General features: G+C 45.6%; 1 protein-coding gene across 2 annotated transcripts in view; it reads left to right on the top strand.

Moving 5' to 3' along the window:
- Positions 1 to 6,727: 6,727 nt before the first annotated feature.
- The window catches only part of B4GALNT4 (beta-1,4-N-acetyl-galactosaminyltransferase 4), a 53,099-nt gene continuing 33,041 nt past the window's right edge, over positions 6,728 to 26,785 (top strand). The window contains exons 1-8 of one of the 2 annotated variants that reach the window (XM_075281336.1): positions 6,728 to 7,271; positions 8,169 to 8,409; positions 16,017 to 16,120; positions 16,199 to 16,291; positions 18,032 to 18,127; positions 18,212 to 18,302; positions 19,542 to 19,642; positions 22,880 to 22,947. In XM_075281336.1, coding sequence (XP_075137437.1) covers positions 8,259 to 8,409; positions 16,017 to 16,120; positions 16,199 to 16,291; positions 18,032 to 18,127; positions 18,212 to 18,302; positions 19,542 to 19,642; positions 22,880 to 22,947 — 704 coding nt within the window. In that variant the 5' untranslated portion in view covers positions 6,728 to 7,271; positions 8,169 to 8,258. The remainder of the gene's footprint in view (positions 7,272 to 8,168; positions 8,410 to 16,016; positions 16,121 to 16,198; positions 16,292 to 18,031; positions 18,128 to 18,211; positions 18,303 to 19,541; positions 19,643 to 22,879; positions 22,948 to 26,785) is intronic. The other variant, XM_075281335.1, reaches the window with a different exon arrangement.

The raw sequence follows: 26,785 nt of genomic DNA on the forward strand, positions 1-26,785 counted from the left end.
ATTGCTATAGACGCTTAGCTCCTGGAATTCTACTTTCTTACAAACACACAGCTGACCTATGGAAGGGTAGAGAAATGGAACAACACTACAGGTACAAGATCAAAATAAAAGTTTTAGAAGAGGTGTCCTACTTAGTAGCTCAATTATTTCTGCTGATGAAATGAAGGAGTCCCACAAGTCTACAGTATTTCTTTTATCTCGAGCGCTAATCACATTACTCTAGTCAACGTCTGAATAATTTAAAGCGCACATAATTAAAACATGCCCCTGTGTTGCCAACTTTCCATTTGTATAAGTACAGTAGCTCCATTTTTTTCCCCCTTTGCAGATAATTTGTGCTTTCTGGCAGTTTGTGACAATGTATCCCTTGTCAATTGTTTTATTCCTGGCTCCTGACATGCTGTATACATGTACTTCTTGTTTTGATCCCTTTTTAGCTATGCAGTAGCAATTTAAAGAAACAACTCCCAATTATAGGACACGACGAATATGGTAGAGAAAACACGGCGGATTGTTAGAATGCCCAGGGGGCCGATCGGTAGTTGGTTAGGGCCGGATATAGGCAGGTGTGGGAAAAAGACTGGAAACTAAGGACGCTTTAAAAAAAAAAAAAAAAAATTAATGTATTATTTTTGTGAAGAGTAATTTAATCACATTAAATTTTACAAAAATTTTACAAAAATTAGGACTAGATCACAGAAGGGACCTTAATGTATAATTGCATTACAAACTAAAACAAAATTCTAAGAAAGTGAATTCCGTTTTCCTTGACATTTATAATTCATCAGCAGTACTAACATTTCCTATCTAGTTCCATGAAGGAATCTGATGTCCAGCTCTCTTCTACATTCTCTATTAAAGGGATCCTATCATTAGAATCCCTTTTTTTCTCCTACCTTTAGATGTCTTCTCTGCGCTGCCGTTTGGTAGATATTCCGTTTTATGTCTTTATGCAACTGAGTTCTCTTGCAGCACTGGGGGCGGAACCCAGCGCTCAAACAGCATTGGGAGCGTCCCCAGTGCTGCGAGAGAACTCTCCAGCGCCGCCTCCATCTTCCTCAGGAACCGGCCTCTACACGTTGACTTCCGACCTGGCTTTCAATCTTCTACGCATGAGCAGTCGGCTCTGGCAGCAGGGCTCGGGCAAATCTGACTGCACATGCGCTTTTTTTTTATGGCCTCTTATGCAAACTCTTATAGTAAGCAGCCACAAAAAAATAGGCGTGTGCAGGTGCTGGCAGAGCCGACTGCGTATGCGTAGAAGATTGAAAGCCAGGCCAGAAGATGACGCGTAGAGGCCGGTTCCTAAAGAAGATGGAGGCGCCCCCTGCACTGCGAGAGAACTCATTTGCATAGAGATGGATAACGGAATATCTACTGAATGGCGGCGCGGAGAAGACATCTAAAGGTAGGAGAAGAATAGTCTTTCTTAAGGCTATTCGTACGTTTTCGTTAGAAAAAAAGGGATTCTAATGATAGGATCCCTTTAAACTTGCCAGGAAAACAAACAGTTACGGCATTAAGAGAAATAGAATTTTTGGGCCATTTTTAGGAATTTTTTTTAATACATTCTATACACAGAATTTTTTTTATACTTTGGTCTGTTTATCCACCATCCAGACCAACCTATCATCAATCACGTCTAGGGAGATTAGCTTCAGTGCCATTGGTTGTAAATTTCTCGTTTATGTTGTATACCACGGACAAAGGAACATCAAGATCTCTGGAGTTGTAACTTTGAGATTGTTGATATTTTTCCAAAATTTTGGTTCTCAAGTCCTCATACAGTTCTCCTCTCCTTTATCTGTCCTCTTTGCTTTTTGTACTGCACACGATGCAAAGATTGAGTCAACTTCTCACCTTTTATGTTTGTTTCAGGTATGGTTTCTATATTGCCCACACCTGTTACTTGCCACAGGTGAAACTGAACAAGCATCACCTACTTGAAACAAAGTTATTTACCCCCAATTTTTAAAAGGTGCCAACAATTTTGTCTAGCCCATTTTTGGAGTTCGGTGTGAAATTATATCTGTTGTGCCTTTTTTATGGTGTTCTAATACACACAAAGGAAATATACTTATGTACGGTAATTACAATCATTTTCTGGGAGAAATACTTCATTTCAGGGTTCCAACACTTATGGCCATGAGGGTGTATACATGAATGTTATTAAACACATATCATATGATTTGTGCTGGTAGAAAATCAGTGGTAGATTTGTCTAAATGCCCAAAATGGGGTTGTTTTCACAGTGGTATTCAGATACTTGTAGCAAAATTTGTTTGTCAAATGGGGAAGTAAATGTTGTGGCCTGCGGGCGATGCTAGGATCCATGTGACTACACACGTCTGCGGCCCCGATGAATGTCTTCCAGACACAGAACCACTCTTGTCTATGCACTCAGTCCGGTAATAAAGTAAAGCGCTGCTCAGCCCCATTATAGCGGAGACCAGACACAAGACACGGACAAGATTAACTGAGACTAGAGTGTATTAACTGAGAATGAATAATGACAGTGATCAGAGATAGACTTGGCAACAGTTCTGTATTAACCGGGAGATCCACTATTAAAGTATCAATTCCTTTTGCTCTTTTTAGGACACCATCTGTCCTTGTACAAGGCTGCAGTTCCAGGCTTGTCCAGTGGTGGCAGCAGAGAGAAAAGACAGAGGTGTTTTTTTTATTTGCCATCCATCAGTTTACAGCCGTCATTTTCCAACCTGAAAAACAAATCCAGTCCTTATAAATATGCCAAACGCAGTATGTTTTACACCTTTTAGGTTTTATTAAGATGATCATGATGTACTGTATATACTCGAGTATAAGCCGACCCGAATATAAGCCGAGGCCCCTAATTTTACCACAAAAACTGGGAAAACTTATTGACCAGAGTATAAGCCGAGGGGGGAAATGCAGCAGCTACTGGAAAATTTCAAAAATTAAAATGGTCGGAGTTTTGGGTGCAGTAGTTGCTGGGGAAGGGGAGGGGGTGTTTTGATTGTCTGTCCGCACCTTCCCTGAGTTTGAGGACTGGGATTTTTTCCCCCACTTGGAATTCAGTCTGGCTGAATATAGGGTATCTGCAGTGCTCCTATTAACCCCTTCCCGATGGAACAGGAGCACTGCAGATCCCCTATATTCAGTAGCCCGGGCACTGTCAGACACAGGGATACCTAATGTGTATGTGTGTCACAGTCATTTTCTACTTTTGTATGTATTCTAGGGAAAGGAGGGATTTACAACTTTATTTTTTTATTATATTTTTTTTAAAGCTTCTTTTTTTTCCCAATACTTTATGGGAGATTCTATACATTACTATTGTCCCCCCCCCCCCCCCAAAAAAAAAAAAAAAAAAAAAATTTTTTTTTTTTGCTTGACTCGAGTATAAGCCGAGGGGGGCTTTTTCAGCATAAAAACTGTGCTGAAAAATTCGGCTTATACTCGAGTATATACGGTAATTCTAGTGCATGGGGCTGGCTTTGAGTTTTGGTATAACTCAGATCAGATTTTTGGTATCTGCAACATCTGTGAAAACAAAAACTGTGGGGCACATTCACTAAGGCCTGGTTCACACGGGGGTTTCTTGGTCCGGAACCTGAGACGGAGGCCACTTCAGGTTCTGGATCGAAAAACGGGTAGCCACAACTGGATGCCGCTCCGGATTAGGCCCAATCAATGGGCCTAGTCGGGAGGAGAGAGTGTCTTCAGGCAGATTCGCGAGGTGAAGAATGAGCATCCCATTGATTTTAATGATTTCAATGGGAGATGTCTTTTTGGTCAGGATTTCAAAATCCTGATCATAATACCCCATGTGAACTCAGCCTAAGTTGCATAAAGGCAGCCTCAGACTACATTCACATGAAAGTGGATGTACCTGAGGGGCACCTGATTTCATGAATCCCCTATAAGGAGGGATCCATAAAAATGGCTGAACATAGGGCATGACCTATATGTTGATAGTCCATGAGAATGGACAATGAAAAAAACGATCCTGTAAATAGCCCACTGAAATGAATGCCACCGTGCAACGTCCGTTTTCCGTATTGACTGTCGTGTGAATGTAGCCTTATACTCAGTTCACATCTTATCTGTACACATTTGGCTTGTCTTAGGAAAGATACCAGCATATAATATTAAAATGTGCCTCCAGTTATAAACAAATTGTCATGAATGAATAGTACAGGTTAGTGTATGAAACGTTGTAATATATATTATTAAAGAAATAGGTTTTCTTCTCCACTTTCTACATATTAGTCTATTACAAGAGAGGGGAGGGGGGATAGAAAAGACAATCAAATAATTGTTGTTTCTTCACTGCAATTCTGAACACTTTTACCGCTGCTCGATTTGTAGACAAGAGGCTTCTAATGCACAGAATGAGCCAATAAATGAACTAACTTATAATGCGTGCAGGCCACTGTGGTGTATATTATGCTGTACAGGTCTTGAAAGCAGTGTGCACAGGACCTTACTAAATTTTGGCACTATTTTTCAAAGAAAATATCAGATTTAACAATAAATGATATACCAGTCTGTCAGAGAGACAAACCAGAGGTACGCAGGGCACATATGCAGTGGATTTTCCAGCACATGGTCTCTCGTATTGTACAAGTGCAGCACAACAGATGGCAAATCTCATATACAGTCTGATCAAAAAACCCTCCATTCTAACATATCATCAGACCATGTTCACACATATATAATAAGGTCAGTTAAGTTGCATCAGCAACAAACAAATTATTTTTCTCACTCGGATGCACGGATATGTTAGAACGAAGGGTTTTTTGTGCAGTATTGTGGTCCTTCTGCTCCCGGGTCTTGTTCCGGATTAAGTCCTCTCTGCACGGGATGTCAAAGGTGACATATATGAGTGACGTCTGGGTTCCTTTCCTTAGGCAGCTGATTGGCCTTAGAAGTCATGTGAGGCAAGGACTTCAGCGAGGACCCCAGGGAGTCGTTGGTTTGGTCAGTGATGGGGGGGACACCAGAGTTTTCCCTTTTTTTAACACTTTCCCCAGCCTCCTTGTGCAAAACTGTTTATCCTGGACAACCCCTGTAAGGTTTATACTACCGTTGTTAATGTCTGTTGCTGTCTTCCATCATAGGATGACAGCAATGGACATTAAACTGTTGCAGTGAACGGATACAGACTGATTCTGTGTCCATTCCCATTGACGCTAATGTAAACAAGTTGACGAAAGCGATTTTCCGTCACATCTGCTTACCTTTGTAACGTAAGACAAAGTTGTACATGCGGAACTTTATCTTCCGTTACGAAGGTAGGCATCCGTCAAGTTGTTCCTATGTCTTTTCCCTTTGACACTAATGTAATCAGTCTGGGTCCGTTCTCTGAAAAAGTTTAAAGGGATTCTATCATTAAAAAAAACAGTTTTAACCTAAAAGCACATTGGAATAGGCTTTAGTTCTATTACACGAGACTACCACAAAAGGGCGACAGAACATGCACAGCCATCTGCCATTTTGCGATGGTCTCATCTAAGAAGAGAAGACACGTTGGGTGCAGAAGACAGAGGTGGCGCTGGAATGGATGACAACGCTGTGCTCTGAGCACAATTGGCATAACTAAGACTCCCACAAGGTGTCTATTGTTTCTTATTTCCAGCACCACATCACACTGTATGAATTTCACCTTTCCAGGTGTGTGGGATAGTCAGACGCTCATTGAAAGGGTCACGGTTGTTCATGTGTTTGGAATAGTTGGCCGTACGACAAACCAACCACAGTTCACTTCAGAAGAATGATGGCAGTCTAAGGCCCGGGTTCACATCTGCATTTGGGTTTCTGTTTGGGGAGTCCGCATGAGGGGATCCGTGTAAGGAAACCCGCGTACCCAATAGACCAGGGGTAGGCAACCTTTGGCACTCCAGCTGTTGCAAAACTACAACTCCCAGCATGCATACTTGCTCTGCTGTTCTTGGAACTCCCATGCAAGTGAATGGAGCATGTTGGGAGTTGTAGTTTCACAGCAGCCGAAGGTTGCTGATCCCTGCAATAGACTATACATGCCCCTGCCCTGGTTATGTACAAGAGTCACCCAGTTTTTGTTCTTGGGGTGTAACGCGCCCGGACATCGCAGTCACGACTTTACAAGATGTCACTTTGGACTTGTCATAACATGGGGATAGCAAGAATATTAGGAAAGTACAAACCCCATGAGTGGAGGATGGTTGCTCTTGCAGGGTGACATTGCATTTACAACTGCTGAGGCTGACATGACACTTTCCAGGCCCAGACACTCATTCTATGAATCTCCTTCATTGCCCATTACTGTTCCCCCCAGCTACAGATACAATGGTGCAGCTTCACTATTGCACTCCATAGACATTATGTAACCCTGCTGCATATCATCTCCTCATCCTCCATCCTCACTCCCTACAAATGATGTTTTCATTTCCAAAGTACACAATGCTGCATCCTGGATCGGCTCTTAGCATCACTGCAAACCACAAAGGCTCTTCTCATCCACTTGGATCGTGCTATGCTACCAAATAGGGGAATCTATTCTCGTGTCATGTAAACTAACGCTCACACAACCCCCTGCCCTAACCAGAATCTATAATACTTAGGTCTATATTAGAAAGAGGAACTGGAACTTCAACGCCGTTAAGAAATAAATTCGGAGAAGTGCGTGTGAAAATGCTACAACTCCTTGTCCACCCCGGTTACAGAATGGTTTAGCCCGCAAGGTGTGCGCGCGTTGGCGTGGAGATGGACGCCGGGTGCAACCTACCTCTTTGTGCTCCCGTTAACTTAGGCATCTGATTGGACGGCTTCCAAATCGCTGGCGTGTGATTGGCTGGAGCGTGCCAGTGTTTAGAGTGGTCCCGATCATGCTTGGTTACTCTGCAGCGTTGATGCTTTGTAGAGGAGACAGAGAAACGGGGAGAGAGACAGCGGGAGAGCGAAGAGACAGTCTGAGGCGGAGGCTTGGAAGGGCTGAGGCGACGGCAGCTCCGGAACGGGGCACTTCAAGACGCTACCTAGACGGGGACAGACAGCTATCAATGGAGTGAAGGGAAAATGCAAAGGGAATTAGACAGTCGCCGATAGGAATAAAGAGACGGCTGGCTAGTGAGACACCTGTGGAATGAGAGAGACTCCTGCAGTGCAAAGTAATCATGTGAAGAGCGTGAAGGAGAGGCAGACAGTGAGTGAGCATCCCCGGGAGAGCTCGGTGAGGAGGGGGTGACCTTACCCTGGGCCTGGTGAGCATCACATGAGTGACAGTCCTGAGGATGAGTGAGGATCATGTGAGTGCTGGGCTCATAGTAGTGCAGTCTGTGTGCATAGCCTGTCCCTAGGAGGAGAGCGCCTCACGCTGGGTGTCTGGAGAGGATCTCCCCTAGACCGCTGCCTGGCCCTATGTCTACTCTATATGTCTCTGCCTGTGCACTTGGCGCAGCAATATTCCACCAAAACCTTGCACTATCACATCACAGAGCCTTCACGCACCCGCAACACATCACTAATCGTTACTCCGGGCAATTAGCTTTCCCTGACGAGTCTTAGACTTCATTCACATGTGCAAGGAGACCGATGCAAGAGTGCATTGAAAAGACAAGTGGATTTTGGCAGAGGTGTGACTGTGCCCTTCGCTGGTGACGGCTTTATTTTTGCACCAGTTTCCACTGAAATCCCGTGTAAGTGCGATATTGATTTTTGCATTAGCACTTCACAGGGACTCGCATAGATCGTAATAGTTTTCCGATGCCATGCCTGCCCTAAGACAGAGCGCTATTATGTGTATACAGGATCTGGCGGGATTGTTTACCAGGTAAGGTTGGCGGCATGGTGTTGGCACTCACCCGGGCTGTCATTGGAGCCCAACAAGTGGTGCAGATACAAGGGAGTGTTGTATGGCTGCTACATTTGTATCTGTTTTTTTCCATGTAAGGTAAATATTAGTATAGCGGTGTTACGTTCTATCTAATCCAGGGGTAGGGAATCTTCAGCACTCTCGCTACTGTGAAACTACAACTCCCAACATGCTCCGTTCACTTCCATGGGAGTTCCAAGAACAGCAGAGCCAGTAGGCATGCTGGGAGTTGTAGTTTTGCAACAGCTGGAGCGCCGAAGGTTCCCTACCCCCGTTCTAATCCATACGACCCTGTGCCACCCTGACTGTGTTTCTCCACTAACATTGCCAGACAACCCCCTTTGGCTTGATGTGCTGTAGAAGTGTGTGAGGGAGGCCAGCCCGCGGCCCCACCGCTGCGCCTGGTGATGGTGTCGGCAGGATGCCTTGGTTGCCAGTGAAGAAGATCCGTAGGCAATTTAAGCTGCTGCTCCTGTTGGTGCTGCTAACGTCGGCCGTCTGGGTCACCTACCTACATATCAGTCTTGCAAGGCAGGGCAAAGCTCTCCGGCTGCCCTTCGTCTACAGTCGAGGTAATTGTCTTTGTATCCGTGACACTGATACCTGTCATCTTTTTCCGCAGAGCGTTCATACATCACAAGACATTGCCATAGCAATGTCCTTCTTTACCTCTCCGCTAAGCCGGATTATAACTTCGGGCTACTCCGTTATTGTAGTTGGCAACAGAAGGGCAGTCACTCTGACAGAGGTGCATGTCTATGGAGATGTAGCAGAGTCGAGTCTGCGCTTTAACTCATTATACTAGCAGTTTTATGACATGGGCTCTGCTACATGCTTCATATGAAATCCGTAAGTGCTGACGGACTCGTAGCAGCCGAATCCTGGGAGATTGGGATGGAAGATTGGGATTTGTGTTCCCCTTGGCAGAGGTCTTGTCGATGGGAGGAGCCCTATAATTAGGGATTGCAGTGGCTTGTTATTACATTAACTCTTGGTATTCACTTGGCGAGCCCCTTCGCTCCCCTCCCTTAGCTGTTTCTGTGACTCAAGCATGGTTCTTCCAGCTGGCAGGAGACAAGCAGCAGGGAGGAGGTGAAGCTGTGGGATCCCCTCACTAACAGAGGGGTGTGCGTGCCCAGGAGAGACCCTCAGCACTTCTATTTGGCTAATAGACCGCATTGTAGCCTGTTGCGCTGGAAGATGTAATGTGGTCTTATAGGAAACGGATGATGATTCTGTAAATCTCATTAGTCATAGGAGATCTAATCTTCCTGACCTGTACACTGCGCTCTTCCTGTAGAGATAAGCACAGTCACAGCGTTCTGTATATGTACATAAGCTTCCATACGCTACCCACCTTCACCTGCTATGGCTTATGTTCCTGTTTGACCTCGCGTTTCTTGGTGCAGTATCTTCCTTGTATTGGAAACTAACACCTGACAATCCAGGGTCCATCTAGGTTGTCGCCCAATTTGCACCGTCCCTGAATAGTCTATATCTTCTTACCCATGTTCTGCTCCTTGTCTTCAAGGTGGTTCTCCAGGTATATTCTCCTTCCAGACCGCACTTTGGGTCTGAAGAGCCTCGTGTAGTCTGACAATACAAAAGTGGAGGGATATGGGGCAGCACGGTGGCTCAGTGGTTAGCACTGTAGCCTTGCAGCTCTGGAGTCCTGGGTTCGAATCCCACCAGGAACAACATCTGCAAGGAGTTTGTATGTTCTCCCCGTGTTTGCGTGGATTTCCTCCCATTCTACAAAGATAGAGGAAAAGAATGTACATTGTGATTCCTATATGGGGCTCACAATCTACATTAAACAAAATGTTGAGGGAGCAATGAGTATCGTGCAGGGGTCCTGTTACATAATAGAATCTATACGCAAACAAACGCTGTTTTACCTCTTGTGAATTGGTTCCTCCTATGATATGTTTTTGTTAATATGTAAATCATCTCTGTAGTGCAATAAGAACATTGCTCCAAAGAGATCATTTGCATATGGACAAAAAACAATCTTTAGAATGGGGGCATGGATTCACAAAGGGAAAAACATAGTTTGATTCGGGTGGGTTCACACCTGCGCCAGGTCTACGCATTCAGGTTTCTGTCTCCTGCCCGGCAAACTGGACAGGAGATGGAAACCGGCGGTCGGTTTTCAAACCCATTCACTTGAATGAGTTTGCAAAGTGTCCGCCTGTGAGCGTCCTATGGTCTTTGAGGCGAAACGTTTTTTTTTTAACCGGACACAAAGTCAGACGTGCGGTTAAAAGAAAAAAAAAATTGGTTGCACTGCGGAGACCAGAAGACACTCACGGGCAGACACTGACTGCCGGGTTTCAGTCTCCTGTCAGCAGAAGACGGAAACCCACAAAGGGGAGACTGAGCGCAAATGTGAACCCACCCTCACCTATATATCTTCATAGCTGGATTGATATACTGGCTTCTGGCGATAGACTCCCTTTTAAGGCGTTGGCTGGTTCCAAATCAAATTTTTATACCTATCGGGGCCACAGGGTGGCTCAGTGTTTAGCACTGCAGCCTTGCAGCGCTGGAGTCCTGGTGTTCAAATCCCGCCAAGGGCAAAAAAACATCTGCAAGGAGTTTGCATGTTCTCCCCGTGTTTGCATGGATTTCCATCCCATATTCCAAAAAAAAAAAAAAAAAAAAAGACATACTGATCGGGGAAAAAATGTACATTGTGAGCTCTATGTGGGGTTCACAATCTACATCTAAAAAATAAAATAATTCATACCTATCCACAGGATATGACATCAGTATGTGATATGTGGGGGTCTTACATCCGAAGGCCCCGTTCCCACGGAGTAATGCGGCGCTCCATCTGGCACGTAAACACGTGTCAGAGTGAGCACTTCAAAACAGAATCCCATTGACTTCAATGGGTTCCGTTTAACGTGCGTAACACACCGAAATCAATGTCTTAAAAGGCCTCCCATTGATTTCAATGTGTGGTGCGTGTAAGACGGAACCCATTGAAGTCAATGGGATTCTGTTTTGAAGCGTCACTCTGACACATGTTTACGTGTCAGATTGAGCACCGCGTTACTCCGTGGGAACAGGGCCAAACCCCGCACACGTCATTTGCTGAAGCAGCCTCTGGTCCCAGAAGCTGCTATGGTAGTGAATGGGTGTCGTGTACAGCACCTTTCCTATTCAAGTAATAGGAGAGCCATCCACGAGCAGCTTCTGGTTCCCGGAGTCGGACGCCCACAGATCATATACTGATGACCTACCTTTTTTTTTTTTTTTTTTTTTTTTTTGTCAAACCCAATAGAGACTACAAAGGGAATAAGAAGTATAAAGGAATGACTTCTACTTCTCCTTTACTCTGGCTTTGGCTCAAAAAAACCACAGCGAAATCAGCAGCAACAACAAAAGCTGCAACGTGGGAACTTAAAGTTAAACATATGATTATTATTGTCTGCAAGTGCTGCTGCATCCATGACTACAGTAGGGCTGGCCAAGTAATCGAAAAATATCTGGAACTGAAATCTCCTTAAAGAGGACCTTTCACCATATCCGGGCACATGCAGTGTTATATACTGCCGGAAAGCTGACAGTGCGCTGAATTCAGCGCACTGTCGGCTTTCCCGATCTGTGCCCGGTGTGAAGAGCTTACGGTGCCGGTACCGTAGTGCTCTATGGTCAGAAGGGCGTTTCTGACCATTAGCCAGGAACGTCCTTCTGCCTCGCGGCGCCTATCACGCTGTGCTGTGGAGCGGGAAGGAACGCCCCCTCCCTCTGCTCACAGTACTCGTCCATAGACGAGCATTATCAGGAGGGGAGGGGGCGTTCCTTCCCGCTCCACAGCACAGCGTGATAGGCGCCGCGAGGCAGAAGGACGTTCCTGGCTAATGGTCAGAAACGCCCTTCTGACCATAGAAGAGCTACGGTACCGGACCGTAAGCTCTTCACACCAGGCACAGATCGGGAAAGCCGACAGTGCGCTGAATTCAGCGCACTGTCAGCTTTCCGGCAGTATATAACACTGCATGTGCCCAGATATGGTGAAAGGTCCTCTTTAAAGGGTTCTACCATTAAAATCACATTTTTTGTCGCTCACACGTAGGACTAGCCTTAAAAAAAAGGCTATTCTTCTCCTACCTTTAGATGTCTTCTCTGTGCCGCCGTTCGGCGCCATGCCGGTTTTTGTCAGTATGCAAATGAGTTCTCTCACAGCACTGGGGGCGGTCCTCAGCGCTCAAACAGCACTGGGGGCGTCCCCAATGCTACGAGAGAACTCTCCAGCGCCGCCTCCATCTTCTTCAGGAACGGCCTCTCTGAGTGTCTTCTTCCAGAGCCGGGTTCAAACTTCTAGGCCTCGGGCAGAGCCGACTGCACATGCCCACAGGCCACAAGAAAATGGCCGCTTACTTACTGTGTTTAATGATAGAATCCCTTTAAAGCTTACCTCCAATAAAACATATTTTCATAAATGAATAGTACAGATGAATATCTGAAACTTTATAATAGATCTTTACAGGTATATACTTCTTTCTCCACTCTCTGGGCTAGTTTTTACATAGAAGTCTATGGAAAGTGAAGGAAGAGGTGGCTGGAAAGGCGCACAAATCGCTGCAGCGTCTGAACTCTGCTACACGGAGAGTGAGGGAGCGCTTCTAACACGGCTATGTCTTTCAAGAGACACAGTGAGGCTATACATGGCCAGCCTTCTTCTTCTTCTTCTCTTCATAGACTTCTGTGTGTGAGGTCAGTATGGAGTCAGATTCTATACAGATAGAGCTTGAGTGAAGAGAAGGAGGAGAGCAGTAATATGTGGAGAAGAAAACCGATTTCTTCACTCCCTGTGCTTGTTTTTACATAGAAGTCTATGGAAAGTGAAGGAAGAGACGGCTGGAAAGGCGCACAAATCGCTGCAGCTTCTGAACTCTGCTACACGGAGAGTGAGGGAGCGCTTCTAACACTGCTATGTCTTTCAAGAGACACAGTGAGGCTATACATGGCCAGCCTTCTTCTCTCCATAGACTTCTGTGTGTGAGATCAGTATGGAGTTGGATTCTATACAGATAGAGCTTGAGTGATGAGAAGGAGGAGAGCAGTAATAAGTGGAGAAGGAAACCGATTTCTTTGGTAAAATATTCTACAATGTCTCTTATCGTCACTATTAATTTACAAGAAGTGGTTTTATAATTGGAGGTATGCTTTATTGAATACGTTTTACCTATCCACGGGAAAGCGTAGACATGTCTGTTCACTGAGGGGCCACTGTTGGGTCTCCCAGTACAAGGGACCCGAGCCCCTGTATGATTGAAGTAGTAGCATGCATGTGTGACTTGGCGGCACCATTGCTAATGTGAATATTACAGGCTGAGCACTCTCTGCAGATAAAACAAGCCCAGCTTTATACAGAAGGGGGACATACAGGCTTGGAATGGCTTTCAGGCAGCACAGCGGATGTGGGTTATATTCAGGGTAGTTTACACTGGGGGGGGGGGGTGTTAAGTTTGGATTTGCTCGGCAAGTACTGACAAGTTTGACTTGAGAACGAAGGACACGAATGTAGGTCTCTTAGGTTACGCGCGGTCATTTTCTATAGCCGTTCCGCCTTTGATATGTATATTCGGAGTTAGATCTTCAGTCACTAGTTACTCCTCTTTTAGAAACGATTGGTTTCACGGTTCCTGGTTTAGGTTTCCAAACTGGGACTAGAGGGGTTTAGGATGAAAGACTTCCATTCAGAGCAGTCTCTATTTAGTCTGGGCACGCTCGCAGTTTCTCGGCGTGCCAGGAAAAGACCGCCTATGTGTTTAGGATGCTTCGTTAACTCTTTGCTTGCTCAAAAGCCGATCGACACTTGGGTCGTGGAGTTTTGTTAACGGGGCTTCTTGTTCGGAGCTCAAGTTTCCTAATAGGCACGGTTACAATTGCGCAATTTGCAGAGGGGAAGGTGATATGTGTAGGTATAACCCCTATGAATACACCCAGTGTAGAAGAACATAGTCATTATATATGGACTGATAATTTTAGGCTTATGATCTTATGTAAAGCAGAAGTACAAAGGACCGTGTTGTATTCTGGAGCGTTATAGGTAACATAATATTATCTCGGTGTAAGGAGGGCAGGACGTCTGCCTCAGGACTAAGATTTTGTCACCTAATCCTGAAATGGAAGAACTCGGGAAACATTACAGTCCGCATTGTAAAGCTTACACATTAGATGTATATCTGTCCAACCATTCAATTGTAGTAGGTTCAGACAGAACATCTATAATGGGTGTGGGAGACTCCCAACCCGATAGATGTCCGCCGCAAGGAGAAAAGGATTGGGTAACCAGCTGCCTGATACTTTGTACACCGAGTCTCCCCTCTACTAGTTCAGTATACATGCAACGCTGGACTTTTGTCCATAGTTATGGGCGAGGTAGCTGGCAACTGGGCAAGCATTCGACTGACCAATACCGATAAATGTATGGCTGGCTTAAAGGCCAAGAATTCAAGTGCTTTAGATACTGACTATCTATTCTGTGGATAGGTTTTCAGTATCTGATCGGTGTGGGTCCAATAACCAAATCCCACCCCATTCTAGCCGCTGGAAGGTGTATAGAGCCTAGTGGAGCTCTGCTGCTAGATACGTGAATGGGAGTAGCGTTGCAGTTTCTCAGCACCACTGTCATAGGCTACTTCACGGCTTATACCACGTATACAGAGCTTTGGGACGTAGACTGATCAGCGCAGGGTCAGGGCTTTGGACCCCCCACCAATCAGATACTCATGATCTATCAGTATACACAACTCATGCTTTCTTGAACAATCCCTTTAAATGTCACTTAGTTGGCTGTAGACATGAGATATTTATCAGCAGGTCACTACCACACCCAGCATGTAGGTTTTTTATTTTTTTGTAATATCAGCTATAAAAGTGCAATTATAATTTTAAGGACGTCTGACATGGTCCTGAACCACCCCCACCCCACCCTCGCTCCTGTAAAGAGGCAGAAGGGCTCAGCTGATCCCTGTGTCATCCAGTTATGATCTGCTTTCCTGGGAGATCAGAGCTCATGTAGTATAGTCCTGTACATGCAATGGTTAAAAAAAGCGGAGAAGACCCCGATCACAGTCAGTGAGCCTCGGAGCTCAGGTGTGCACCTCTGCCACTTCATTTAAGTGCTCGGGGCGTCTGAGCACGGCTTATACCATAGTGACATGATCATATCTCTGTCACAGTGGCACATGGGGATGGTGTTCTCAGACGCCCCGAGCACTTAAATGAAGTGGCAGAGGTGAGCATGCATGTGTGGGGGTGAGGGAGGGGGCTCTGTAGGATTAGCTTTCTCTGCACTGAGCTGTACCTGTGACATAAAGGGGCACAGCGGGTTTACAGGGCCTAGGCATTATAGGGGTTAATGTATAGTAAAGCTTATGTACTGTAGCCTGGAAGGGGTTCCTAATTTTTATTTTTTTTGGTATCCTTATATTATTGCTATTGTACAATGTATTCAAGGTCCACACCAACTTTCAGCCTGCTTCAGAAGATGTGACTATTGTAGACCGTGCATGGACATGTAGTAGATCGCTTGTCTTACTCTGTCCGTCTCTTTACGTCCCAGTGCCTTCCATCCCCCGTTGACTTCAATGAGGGGTTCCGTTCCGATGTCGTAAAGTGATATAAGACCTACAAAATAATGGGGACCCCCCCCCCCATCGGAAGAGCCTCGGCCTACACAATTGGTTGTGTACATGAGGCCTTAGTCAGCAGTCTCAGCTGACAGACATATCTAATGTGAATTTGCTGCTTTAGTCACATTGTCTGAACTAAATTCCTGCTGACGTATTCAGTAATAAGAAAAGGGGATCACAGTGGTAATGTGGGTAAGATTTTTTATAATATATATATATATTATATATGTATTTTTTTTGTCCCCTTTCAGGACCGTGACCCCAGGGCTTATTATCTGATAGCTCAGGGTCCTGCTCCCTGCACCCCTAAAAATAGTTTATTTGCCTGGGAAAGCCACAGCTAGCCAGGAAATGTAGAAGCTGACGGTGCCGACCGAGTCTCCTTTCTGGCTCCTAGTGGGGCTCATTCAGTCCCTGACATCTTGCACAAAGTGACCGTCCATTCAGACTCTGCTGCTTTCATGACATGTTACTGATCTAGGAGCGTGTGCATTAGCCTTGCCATAAACTTTGTTTTCTACAACCAGATGGAGAGCGACTTGAAGGAACCGATCCAGCCCGAAAAACGGGTAAAGTTCAGGCGTCTCCACCACACTCCCAGGCAGGGGATTCTAGTGAGGAACTTCCTACAGTAAGAAATGCAGGGGTGGGAATGTGATGGTTTTTTTAATGTGGTGGAGACTATTCAGTAATGGATTTATTCCTATAGATGGACGCCCCTGGATGGAAGAGAAGTCACCGACTGCACCCCAGCCTAGAGCAGGTGAACCTTACTGACACTCCTCTGCCCTGGGATGAGAAGGTTAGTGTGTTCATGTTAGGAGGGTTGATATGTTCAGTGAAGTGAAGCTGCCGTCTCAGTGACCTAGATTCCTTAGGAAGATGGTAGTACAGACCGAGCATCACAGAGCACTTCTATCTACATTACCAGTAAATACCAGGACTTCTCTGTCGAATTGCTTTGGTCAAAGCTGTTTCTGTCTAAGGTGGAAACAACCAGTATGGATGCCAAGGAACGCCCTGGTAGAGGAATACTTGGTTGCATTGTATTGCACCATCTCTAGTAAATAAACCCAGTTAGATAGAGGTTAGGGTCACCTGAATTAAAGAGCGTATTTCCCTTGTTGTTGCCAAGATATTTCCTGTTTTTCTCAATATGCAAATGAGCTATTAGGAGCAATAAGGGTGTTGCCGCTTACCTACTTGGAGCAATAACAAAGACTTCATTGCTCTGAATAGCTCATTTGTATAATGACAAAACTGCAATATCTCCGCAACAGAGGCCCCGATTCACAAGGGAAAAGTGTTAGGTTAGGGCCGTGATGGTGAACCTTTTAGGGGCCAAGTGCCCAAACTGCAACCCAAAACCCATTAATTTTTAGCAAAGTGCAAACAAAGCAATTTAACCTTAATGTGCGGATCAACAGTTGCACACAATTACATACCTGCAAAATATGGTTATACAAATGGTGCTTTATAGGGCTTTCTGCTCCACTGTGACTCCCACACAGTATAATCTGCAGCACAGTGGCCCCCACCCATTACAATCTGATGCACAGTGGTCCCCACACAGTATAATCTGCTGCACAGTGGTCCCCAGAACAGTACAATCTGATGCGCAGTGGCCCCCCACAGTACAATCTGTTGCACAGTGGTCCCCACACAGTACAATCTGATGCACAGTGGTCCCCACACAGTACAATCTGATGCACAGTGGTCCCCACACGGTACAATCTGCTGCACAGTGGTCCCCACACGGTACAATCTGCTGCACAGTGGTCCCCACACGGTACAATCTGCTGCACAGTGGTCCCCACACGGTACAATCTGCTGCACAGTGGTCCCCACACGGTACAATCTGCTGCACAGTGGTCCCCACACGGTACAATCTGCTGCACAGTGGTCCCCACACGGTACAATCTGCTGCACAGTGGTCCCCACACGGTACAATCTGCTGCACAGTGGTCCCCACACGGTACAATCTGCTGCACAGTGGTCCCCACACGGTACAATCTGCTGCACAGTGGTCCCCACACGGTACAATCTGCTGCACAGTGGTCCCCACACGGTACAATCTGCTGCACAGTGGTCCCCACACGGTACAATCTGCTGCACAGTGGTCCCCACACGGTACAATCTGCTGCACAGTGGTCCCCACAGGGTACAATCTGCTGCACAGTGGTCCCCACACGGTACAATCTGCTGCACAGTGGCCCCCACACGGTACAATCTGCTGCACAGTGGCCCCCACACGGTACAATCTGCTGCACAGTGGCCCCCACACAGTACAATCTGTTCCATAGTGGCCCCCACACAGTACAATCAACTCTACAGTGGCCCCCACACAGTATAATCTGTTCCATGGATGGGTTCCCAAAGAGAGGGCTCTGAGTGCCACCTCTGGCACGCTTCCCATAGGTTCGCCATCACAGGGTTAAGGGGATCTGAATCTATCTGTGGGGCGAAAGGCTTCCTTTATGAAAATAAGGAATTGTCTGCAGTATTGCATTCATCTTCTAAGGCTAGTCTTCTTCTCCTGAAGTACAAAGGCAAAGTGAATCTCCACGTATTTGAGGACTGGTGTGGCGGATCAGTGCTGCACCTCAAGACGAACCTACACTTCCCTCTGTATCCTCATGTAAGTATTCTCTCTTTCAGCCAAAGTTTGCTTCTTTCCGGACCCTCCATTCTCTCATTGCTTTCTTGTTTGTCTGTTCTGTAGACCCGCACTACTGTCACTAAACTAGCTGTGTCACCCAAATGGAAGAACTATGGGCTAAGGATATTCGGCTACATACACCCGTACAAGGATGGTGAGTGTGACATCCTACTAATATTATAAGTGTGAAAGTTTGTGTGTTTGGATGTTTGTGAGTTTGGATGTTTGTTCCTCAATCACGCTAAAACGCCTGGATGGATTTGCGTCCACAAACATAGTTTTCCCTTAGGATTGAGTCATAGGCTACTTTTGGTGCCACTAAACAACATGGCTTCCTAGCAGGAGACTCACAAAAGCAGGACTCCTAGCCCCAGCTATAGACTCACACACACTGCCTGGCATTTCCTGCCTGAACCTGCCTGCACACTCCTTACTGTCTCCTCAGGAGTAGCCCTCACTCTACTCACTCACATTTACATATAGCTTTCCACTATATAACACATCACATTGTCTGTATCACGACATACACAATACAACACATCACATTGTCTGACACAATACAACACATCACATTGTCTGTATCACGACATACACAATACAACACATCACATTTGCTAGCCCACCAAACTTTTTAAAGCACTTTTACAGTTTTACACGTCTGTGTCCGCCCAATTCTCAAATCACCGCAGACGAAGTCGCGGGTAAAAGCTAGTGTGAAATATTTCCATATTTCTGTTTTCTACTCCTTGGGTACTGATAACCCAACCATGTGATAGGTCATCGATATCCAAAACCTGCAGCGATCAACTGATCCGACTGATGCCCTAATCCAAGTAATAGGGGGGGCACCGTCATATTTCAGCTGTTTCCAATGTCTGGATACAGCTGGACCAGGTATTGGACCTCCACCGATCAGATACTGACGTCCTACCCTGTGGATAGGTCAAACTCTTTTAAGCTGCTCTGCTCTCTCAAATCACCTCTTACATAAAAAACGCAATCTGAATGAAGCCCAAGTGTTTATACTGCTAGAAATCAGGAAATGATTAGTTTATTCACGACGGGGAAGGCATTGTTTGTGTGTGTGTTGTCCTTGCAGGAGATATCGGCCACGTCAGTCCTGTATGGGGTAAGTAAAGCTTTCTCTAATGATCTCTCAATGGACTTTCCAATTGATTCTGCAGAAAACACATACAGGCTTCGCATCCACAGCAGCACTCAGGGATTGACTATGAACTGAAGATTATTTTTTAGTAAATTGGTCGGTGGATGTTTTTTCTTTTCCAGTCCTGCTTGTGTAATCCCGGCGGTGACCTGACACGCAAACCCTTTCATATTGCGTTTTGTACACATCACTAGTTCGTGTCTCAGCCGTTCCTTTTGTCTTCTTCAGGGGACTTTCAGTTTGCTGTGGCCTCAGAAGATAACTCTGAGTTTTGGCTGAGCACAGAGGAAAGCCCGTCCAGCGCCCAACTGATCGCTTATGTGGGGAGGGTGAGTGATCGTGTTCTATATTATCAAACCAAGACGGGTGCCAATATATAGCTATATACAAGCTGTCGTGTAGATGCAAAAAATATGTGACGGGATAGAATGACTGCTCTTTATCCTTCATATATCTCTCAGTCATCACTAGAATACTTCACTAGGTGTTCTGTGTACATAGTGGTACTTGTAAGTGAAGGAAGAAAACGGCTAAACTGACAAGGCACATTTATCAATGTATTTACTCCAATGTGTTATACCAAGTGCAGGCCATGAGGGGGCGATCCATGCCACAGGGGTAGAAGGAGAGGAGAGAAGCTGAGCTCTTTGATATATAGGGTTACCGTATTTTACGGACTATAAGGCGCACTGGACTATAAGGCGCATTGCCCATGAGCGCCTTATAGTCCGTCTCGGTTCATATATAAGGCGCACCGGACTATAAGCCGCAGTCTGGTGCGCATTATATGTTATTGAAAGTGGCGGCAGGCAGACTTTGCCAGCGGCCGCTTAACCCCCCGCGTGCCAGCCGCTGATAGAGCCCAACCGTAAAAGTTATATTAAACTACACCCCCCCCCCCCCCCCCCCCCCCCCCCCCCCCCCCCCCCGTTTTAAAATAAAACCCTGAAACAGAATGTGAAACTTACCGAGCGGTGCAGGGCGGGCGGGCATTCAGGCCTCCTCTTCCTCCGATGTTCCGTCCTCCTCCTCCGGCGCTTGCTAACTGATAATGGCCTGGGCGCATGCGCAGTAGCCGTAGTAGAAGCATTATGATATTGCGCATGCGCCCAGGCCATTATCAATTCGCGAGCGCCGGAAGAAGTGGTCAGGACATCGGAGGAAGAGGAGGCCTGAATGCCCGCCCTGCACCGCTCGCCCGCCCTGCACCGCTCGGTAAGTTTCACGTTCTGTTTCAGGCCGGCGTGACAGCAGGGCTGCCGGACACTTCCCATTCATTTCTATGGGAGCCGGCATGCGAGCGCTCCCCATAGAAATGAATGGACTGCTTGTTTCCATTCATATCTATGGGGAGCGCTCGCATGCCGGCTCCCATAGAAATGAATAGGAAGTGTCCGGCAGCCCTGCTCCGTAGTGTGAATGCACCCTTACGGTGCCTTTTATGTATGTATGGAAGTGGCACGCAGACTTTGCCGCCGCTTCCATCCATATATAAGGCGCATCGGACTATAAGCCGCACTTACGATTTCTGAGGAAATCGTAGGTTTTTATGTGCGCCTTATAGTCCGGAAAATACGGTATATGATCGAGGAGAGAAGCTGAGCTCTGTGATATATAGGGTTATATGATAGAGGAGAGAAGCTGAGCTCTGTGATATATGGGGTTATAGGGTAGAGGAGAGAAGCTAAGCTCTCTGATATATAGGATAGAGGGAGAGAAGCTGAGCTCTGTGATATATAGGGATATATGATAGAGGAGAGAAGCTGAGCTCTGTGATATATAGGGATATATGATAGAGGAGAGAAGCTGAGCTCTGTGATATATAGGTTATATGATAGAGGAGAGAAGCTGAGCTCTGTGATATATGGGGTTACAGGGTAGAGGAGAGAAGCTAAGCTCTCTGATATATAGGATAGAGGGAGAGAAGCTGAGCTCTGTGATATATAGGGATATATGATAGAGGAGAGAAGCTGAGCTATGTGATATATAGGGTTATATGATAGAGGAGAGAAGCTGAGCTCTGTGATATATAGGGTTATATAATAGAGGGAGAGAAGCTGAGCTCTGTGATATATAGGGATATATGATAGAGGAGAGAAGCTGAGCTGTGTGATATATAGGGTTATAGGATAGAGGAGAGAAGCTGAGCTCTGTGATATATAGGGTTATATGACAGAGGGGAGGGAGAGAAGCTGAGCTCTGTGATATATAGGGATATATGATAGAGGAGAGAAGCTGAGCTCTGTGATATATAGGGTTATATGATAGAGGAGAGAAGCTGAGCTCTGTGATATATAGGGGTATAGGATAGAGGAGAGAAGCTGAGCTCTGTGATATATAGGATTATAGGATAGAGGACAGAAGCTGAGCTCTGTGATATATAGGGTTATATGACAGAGGGGAGGGAGAGAAGCTGAGCTCTGTGATATATAGGGATATATGATAGAGGAGAGAAGCTGAGCTGTGTGATATATAGGGGTATATGATAGGAGAGAAGCTGAGCTCTGTGATATATAGGGTTATATGATAGAGGAGAGAAGCTGAGCTGTGTGATATATAGGTTATATGATAGAGGAGAGAAGCTGAGCTCTGTGATATATAGGGATATATGATAGAGGAGAGAAGCTTAGCTCTGTGATATATAGGGATATATGATAGAGGAGAGAAGCTGAGCTCTGTGATATATAGGGGTATAGGATAGAGGAGAGAAGCTGAGCTGTGTGATATATAGGGTTATATGATAGGAGAGAAGCTGAGATCTGTGATATATAAGGTTAAAAATCTATGCTTGTGTGAATTAGCCTGAATCCTGACAGGGCACCTAAGAGAGTCCATGAGAGTCCTTCTTACCCCGCACGCCTATTATGTGCATATTAATGTGTTTATACAGAAGGCTGCCATTCATCCTGTATGGATGGGGCAGAGTAGGACTCCCACTGTCTCTCGTAGGAATAACCATATATACCCTGATGTCCATTGTTAGTTTACTAAGGTGATCATCTAATCTAAAGAAGTATATGGAGTTACGGCTGAAATCGTAACGGTAAACACAGAACCAGGTATGATGTGCTGGCTCAGTTTTAATGGGGAGCACCCCGGATGCATTTTTCATTAAAGATGGATAATTCCTCGCGTTGGCTTAACACTGGCGTAATGAGCTCTTTTAATAAATTGTGTATGTCGCTGTAATTGGTGTATTCTACATGGCAGAGATTTATCCAGAGAGTCGATGGGATTGAATTTTATAGAGTAAGCCATGAATTTCTTATGAAATGGGATTTCTCACCACCGTCTTGCTGTGCTTTTTTTCCGCTTTCGACTTTCTCTGGAGCGACACAATTAGCGTTAATTAAGAAATACATTTTATAAAGCTGCGACTTTTTACAGCCGGCTCTGCTTACTGTGGTATTGTTGGCAAGCCGCTTGTATACAGGGAAGGAGAACGCAGCGGTTTGCCATGAGGGGTATATATGATGTGATGGAGAGGATAGGCCTACTAATGCCATATATAAAGAACATTTGTCCGCTCTTTTCAGAAATTCTTAACATGACTCTTTCTTTCGTAGGTTGGCTCTGAATGGACCGCTCCGGGGGAATTTACAAAATTTAGCTCTCAGGTTTCTAAACCTTTCAGGTAAGGCGAAATCCTGGTCATTTGCGTTTATAGCTGTATACTGTAATACTATGGCCTGTTGTGTTGGGCATTGCTTACCAGCATGAGTGTCTTAAAGGGATCCTATCATTAAAAGTAAATTTTTTTTGTCCCTAACACGTTGGAATAGCCTTAAGAAAGGCTATTATTCTCCTACCTTTATATGTCTTCTCCAGGCCGCCATTCGGTATATAATCCGTTTTTTGACAATATGCAAATGAGTTCTCTCGCAGAACTGGGGGCGGGCCCCAGCGCTCAATCAGCACTGGGGGCGTCCCTAATGCTGCGAGAGAACTCTCCAGCAACACCTCCATCTTCTGGAACGGGGTCTTCACACATCTTCTTCCGGCGGTGGCTTCAAACTTCTAGGCCTAGGGCAAAGCTGATTGCGCATGCCTGCCAGCCACAAGAGGATGGGCGCTTACAATACTGTGTAAGCGGCCATTTTCTTGTGGCCGGCAGACATGCGCAGACAGCTTTGCCCTAGGCCTAGAAGTTTGAAGCCAACCCCAGAAGAAGACGCGTGAAGACCCCATACCAGAAGAAGATGGAGGCAGCACTGGAGAGTTCTCTCGCAGCATTGGGGACGCCCCCAGTGCTGCGAGAGAACTCATTTGCATACCGACTAAAACCTGATTATATACCGAACGGCAGCCTAGAGAAGACATCTAAAGGTAGGAGAAGAATAGCCTTTCTTTAGGCTATTCCAACGAGTTAGGGACAAAAAAATGACTTTTAATGATGGGATCCATTTAAAGGGGTTATGCCATGAACCGTTTTTATCCTCTCTTCATAGGATAGGTGAGGGTCTGGCCACTGCGAGACCCCCCACCACCACCACCACTGACCCTGAGAACAGGGTGTGTTTTCATCCCCCTGTCACTTGGTGAGCACAGTCCACCAAGCAAAGCTCCTACATTCGGTCTGAGTGCAGTTAGGCCGAATGCACAATGGGAAATAAATACCCCCAGTCTCAGCAGTCAGAGACCCCCTACCACCTATCATGTATTTATCCTATGGAGCGATGATAAATAACATTTGTGGATAACCCCTTGAAATAAAATTTGTGTGAGCAGGCTTGGATTGGGGGGAAAGAAAAAAAAAAAAAAAAGTATTATTTCTATATCCTGTCCGGGTCCCTTCTGGTTTCGACTTCCTAGCGTCAGCTCGACAAATAAGGAAAGGTCCGGAAATATTCACTCGGACAGTCATGGGATGATCCAGTGATTGGCTGAATAGGGATTTCCTGTGGTCATGTCAAGGACAGGAAACAGAAACCAGCGAAAACTCAGGAAGCATCAGATAAAGTGTTGGGGGGGATCTGTGAGGGATCGGTTCTATTTGTTTAACTTATTCCGAACCTACTGCCACCAATTTTTTTATGTCCAAGATGTGAATGAAGGAGGACGTCTAACACCACACAGCCCATTTACTAATTCCATGCACTTGATGTAATCTTATAAGTGTCTGAGCTAGAGGGATGGTCTGTTGAGACTGCGAAAGGAGGAGGGGGGGTCTCGTAACTGTGGGTCCCAGCCTATGAGTTAGTATTTGAACAGCTGATGTAATATTACGTTTACCCTATTATGGCCAAATGTGGCCCAACCCAACAATGACGACTTGATGGCCTGGGGTTAGTGAGGCCAAACCACAGAGAGGCGTCTATTGAAAAGGGGTTTTCTTTGTGACACTAGATTCTCTTGTATGTAACGTGTGAACGAATGGGCCGCAGTTTGTATAGTGAGGCTCACGTATGAATATTCTTTATTTCTGGGGTAATGTCAAAAAGAAAGGAAATTTGTCTAATGCATACAGCCTGTTACGTGTGCGCCATGTTACAAGTCAGGGCTGTGAAGGTTGGAGTGATGCTAAGCAGAGCGCTGAAATAATTTGATTCACAAGACCCCCCCCCTCTAAAATAAGCTTACACTAGATTCACAAGAGCACTTAGGTTTCCGTCCTTCATGTTCGCATGGGGACTCGCAAGACAGAGACCCTGTGTTCTTGAAAAGCAATTACCGTATATACTCGAGTATAAGCCGAATTTTTCAGCACCGTTTTTGTGCTAAAAAAAGGCCCCCTCGGGTTATACTCGAGTCAAGCAGAAAAAAAAAATACATATAAAAGTAGAAAATCACTGTGAAACACAAACACATTAGGTATCCCTGTGTCTGACAGTGCCCGGTCTACTGAATATAGGGTATCTGCAGTGCTCCTGTTCCGTCGGGAAGGGGTTAATAGGAGCACTGCAGATCCCCTATATACAGCCAGGCTGAACTCCAAGTGGGGGAAAAAGAACTCAGTCCTCAAGCTCAGGGAAGGGGCAGACAGACAACCAAAACACCCCCTCCCTTTTCCCAGCACCTACTGCACCCAAAAACTCCGACCATTTTAATTTTTGAAATTTTCCAGTAGCTGCTGCATTTCCCCCCCTCGGCTTATACTCGAGTCAATAAGTTTTCCAAGTTTCTTTGTGGTAAAATTAGGGGCCTCGGCTTATATTCGGGTCGGCTTATACTCGAGTATATACAGTACACACGGAAACCCCTGGACCCCATAGACTATTATGGCACCCGCTGGGTTTCCGCCAGTTTTATACTCCGCTAGTGTGAATCTAGCTTTAGATAGATTGGGGTTTTTGGTGGCCGACTACTAAAAAAAAAAAAAAAAGTCAGGCTACGGCTGCAAAATTTTTAGGGTCCCCACACAGTTGGATAAACTAAATCCGAGTTACTAATTTTCCATTGGATGTGTATAGAGATGTCCCAACTTTCCCCCTAGGGCAGATGCCGGGGAAAGAAGGATCAGACATGTTGGATTTCCTTTGTTTACATAGGAGATAAGCAGCTTACTCCCCATTAAGAACAAACAAAGCGTTCACCAAGTGTGTACGTGTATGGGGGAAGCATTAGGGGGAATAGCTGGTGGCCAAATTATGGCCGACATCTACGTAAAGTGTATGGCCACCATAATGTGAATTGGCCACCCAACAACAACCAGAAGGATCTGCTTTAAGACCCTACATTTTGTCTTTGGATATATTGGTCATAATATGTCACATGGGAGGAGTCTAATGGTTGTTCTAACTGCACAGACTACAAAAATATCTATCCTGAAAGGGAACTAGAATTTACCGTTGCACTTAAGACCCTTTCCCATCCCTTGGTTGCACTCAGTGTTACCACTTATAATGGCGGTGAATTTATTACCTAATTATTGCATTTTATTTATTGTGTCACTTCTACAATAAGAATCAGTTCAACAAAAGTTTGTGCATTTGCAATGTATTGTTTACCCCCTAAGTTGTAGTCTAATAATATTAGTAATCCTGTACGTGCCCGTGTCTAGGTTTCATCTTCGCTCCTCTTCACCCAGATCTGCGGTTGCTGCTTTTCTCTACTTAGGCGCTCCTCAAGCAGCAGGACGCGCTCGGCTAAGGCATTGTTTTCCTTCATAATGTCAGAGATGTGCGTAGCATGCTGGCTGAATGACAATTCCACTTCGTTGAGCAGCGTTTCTGCCTCCTGAATACGTGGAGAGAACTTTTCAAGTTTCTTGTCTAGCGCTGTCAGGGCTTCCCCCAGGGCATATAGACGATCCTCTAATGGATGCCAGCGCTCTCTAACACCTTCTGGGGTTATGGAATCAACATTGACGTATTCTGCAGACGTGGCGGCGAGGGACATAGAGTCCATGCTCCATGCCTCCCAGTCGATGGGTTCTGTCGGCACCATTCCCATGCCGTTTGTGAAAGGGTTTATATCGATTGTGCCAGGGGACACCATGGGGAGGACGCTGATGCCGACTGTACCCAGCGTTA

This window comes from Leptodactylus fuscus, chromosome 7, assembly GCF_031893055.1.
Source record: "Leptodactylus fuscus isolate aLepFus1 chromosome 7, aLepFus1.hap2, whole genome shotgun sequence".
Taxonomy (NCBI): domain Eukaryota; kingdom Metazoa; phylum Chordata; class Amphibia; order Anura; family Leptodactylidae; genus Leptodactylus; species Leptodactylus fuscus.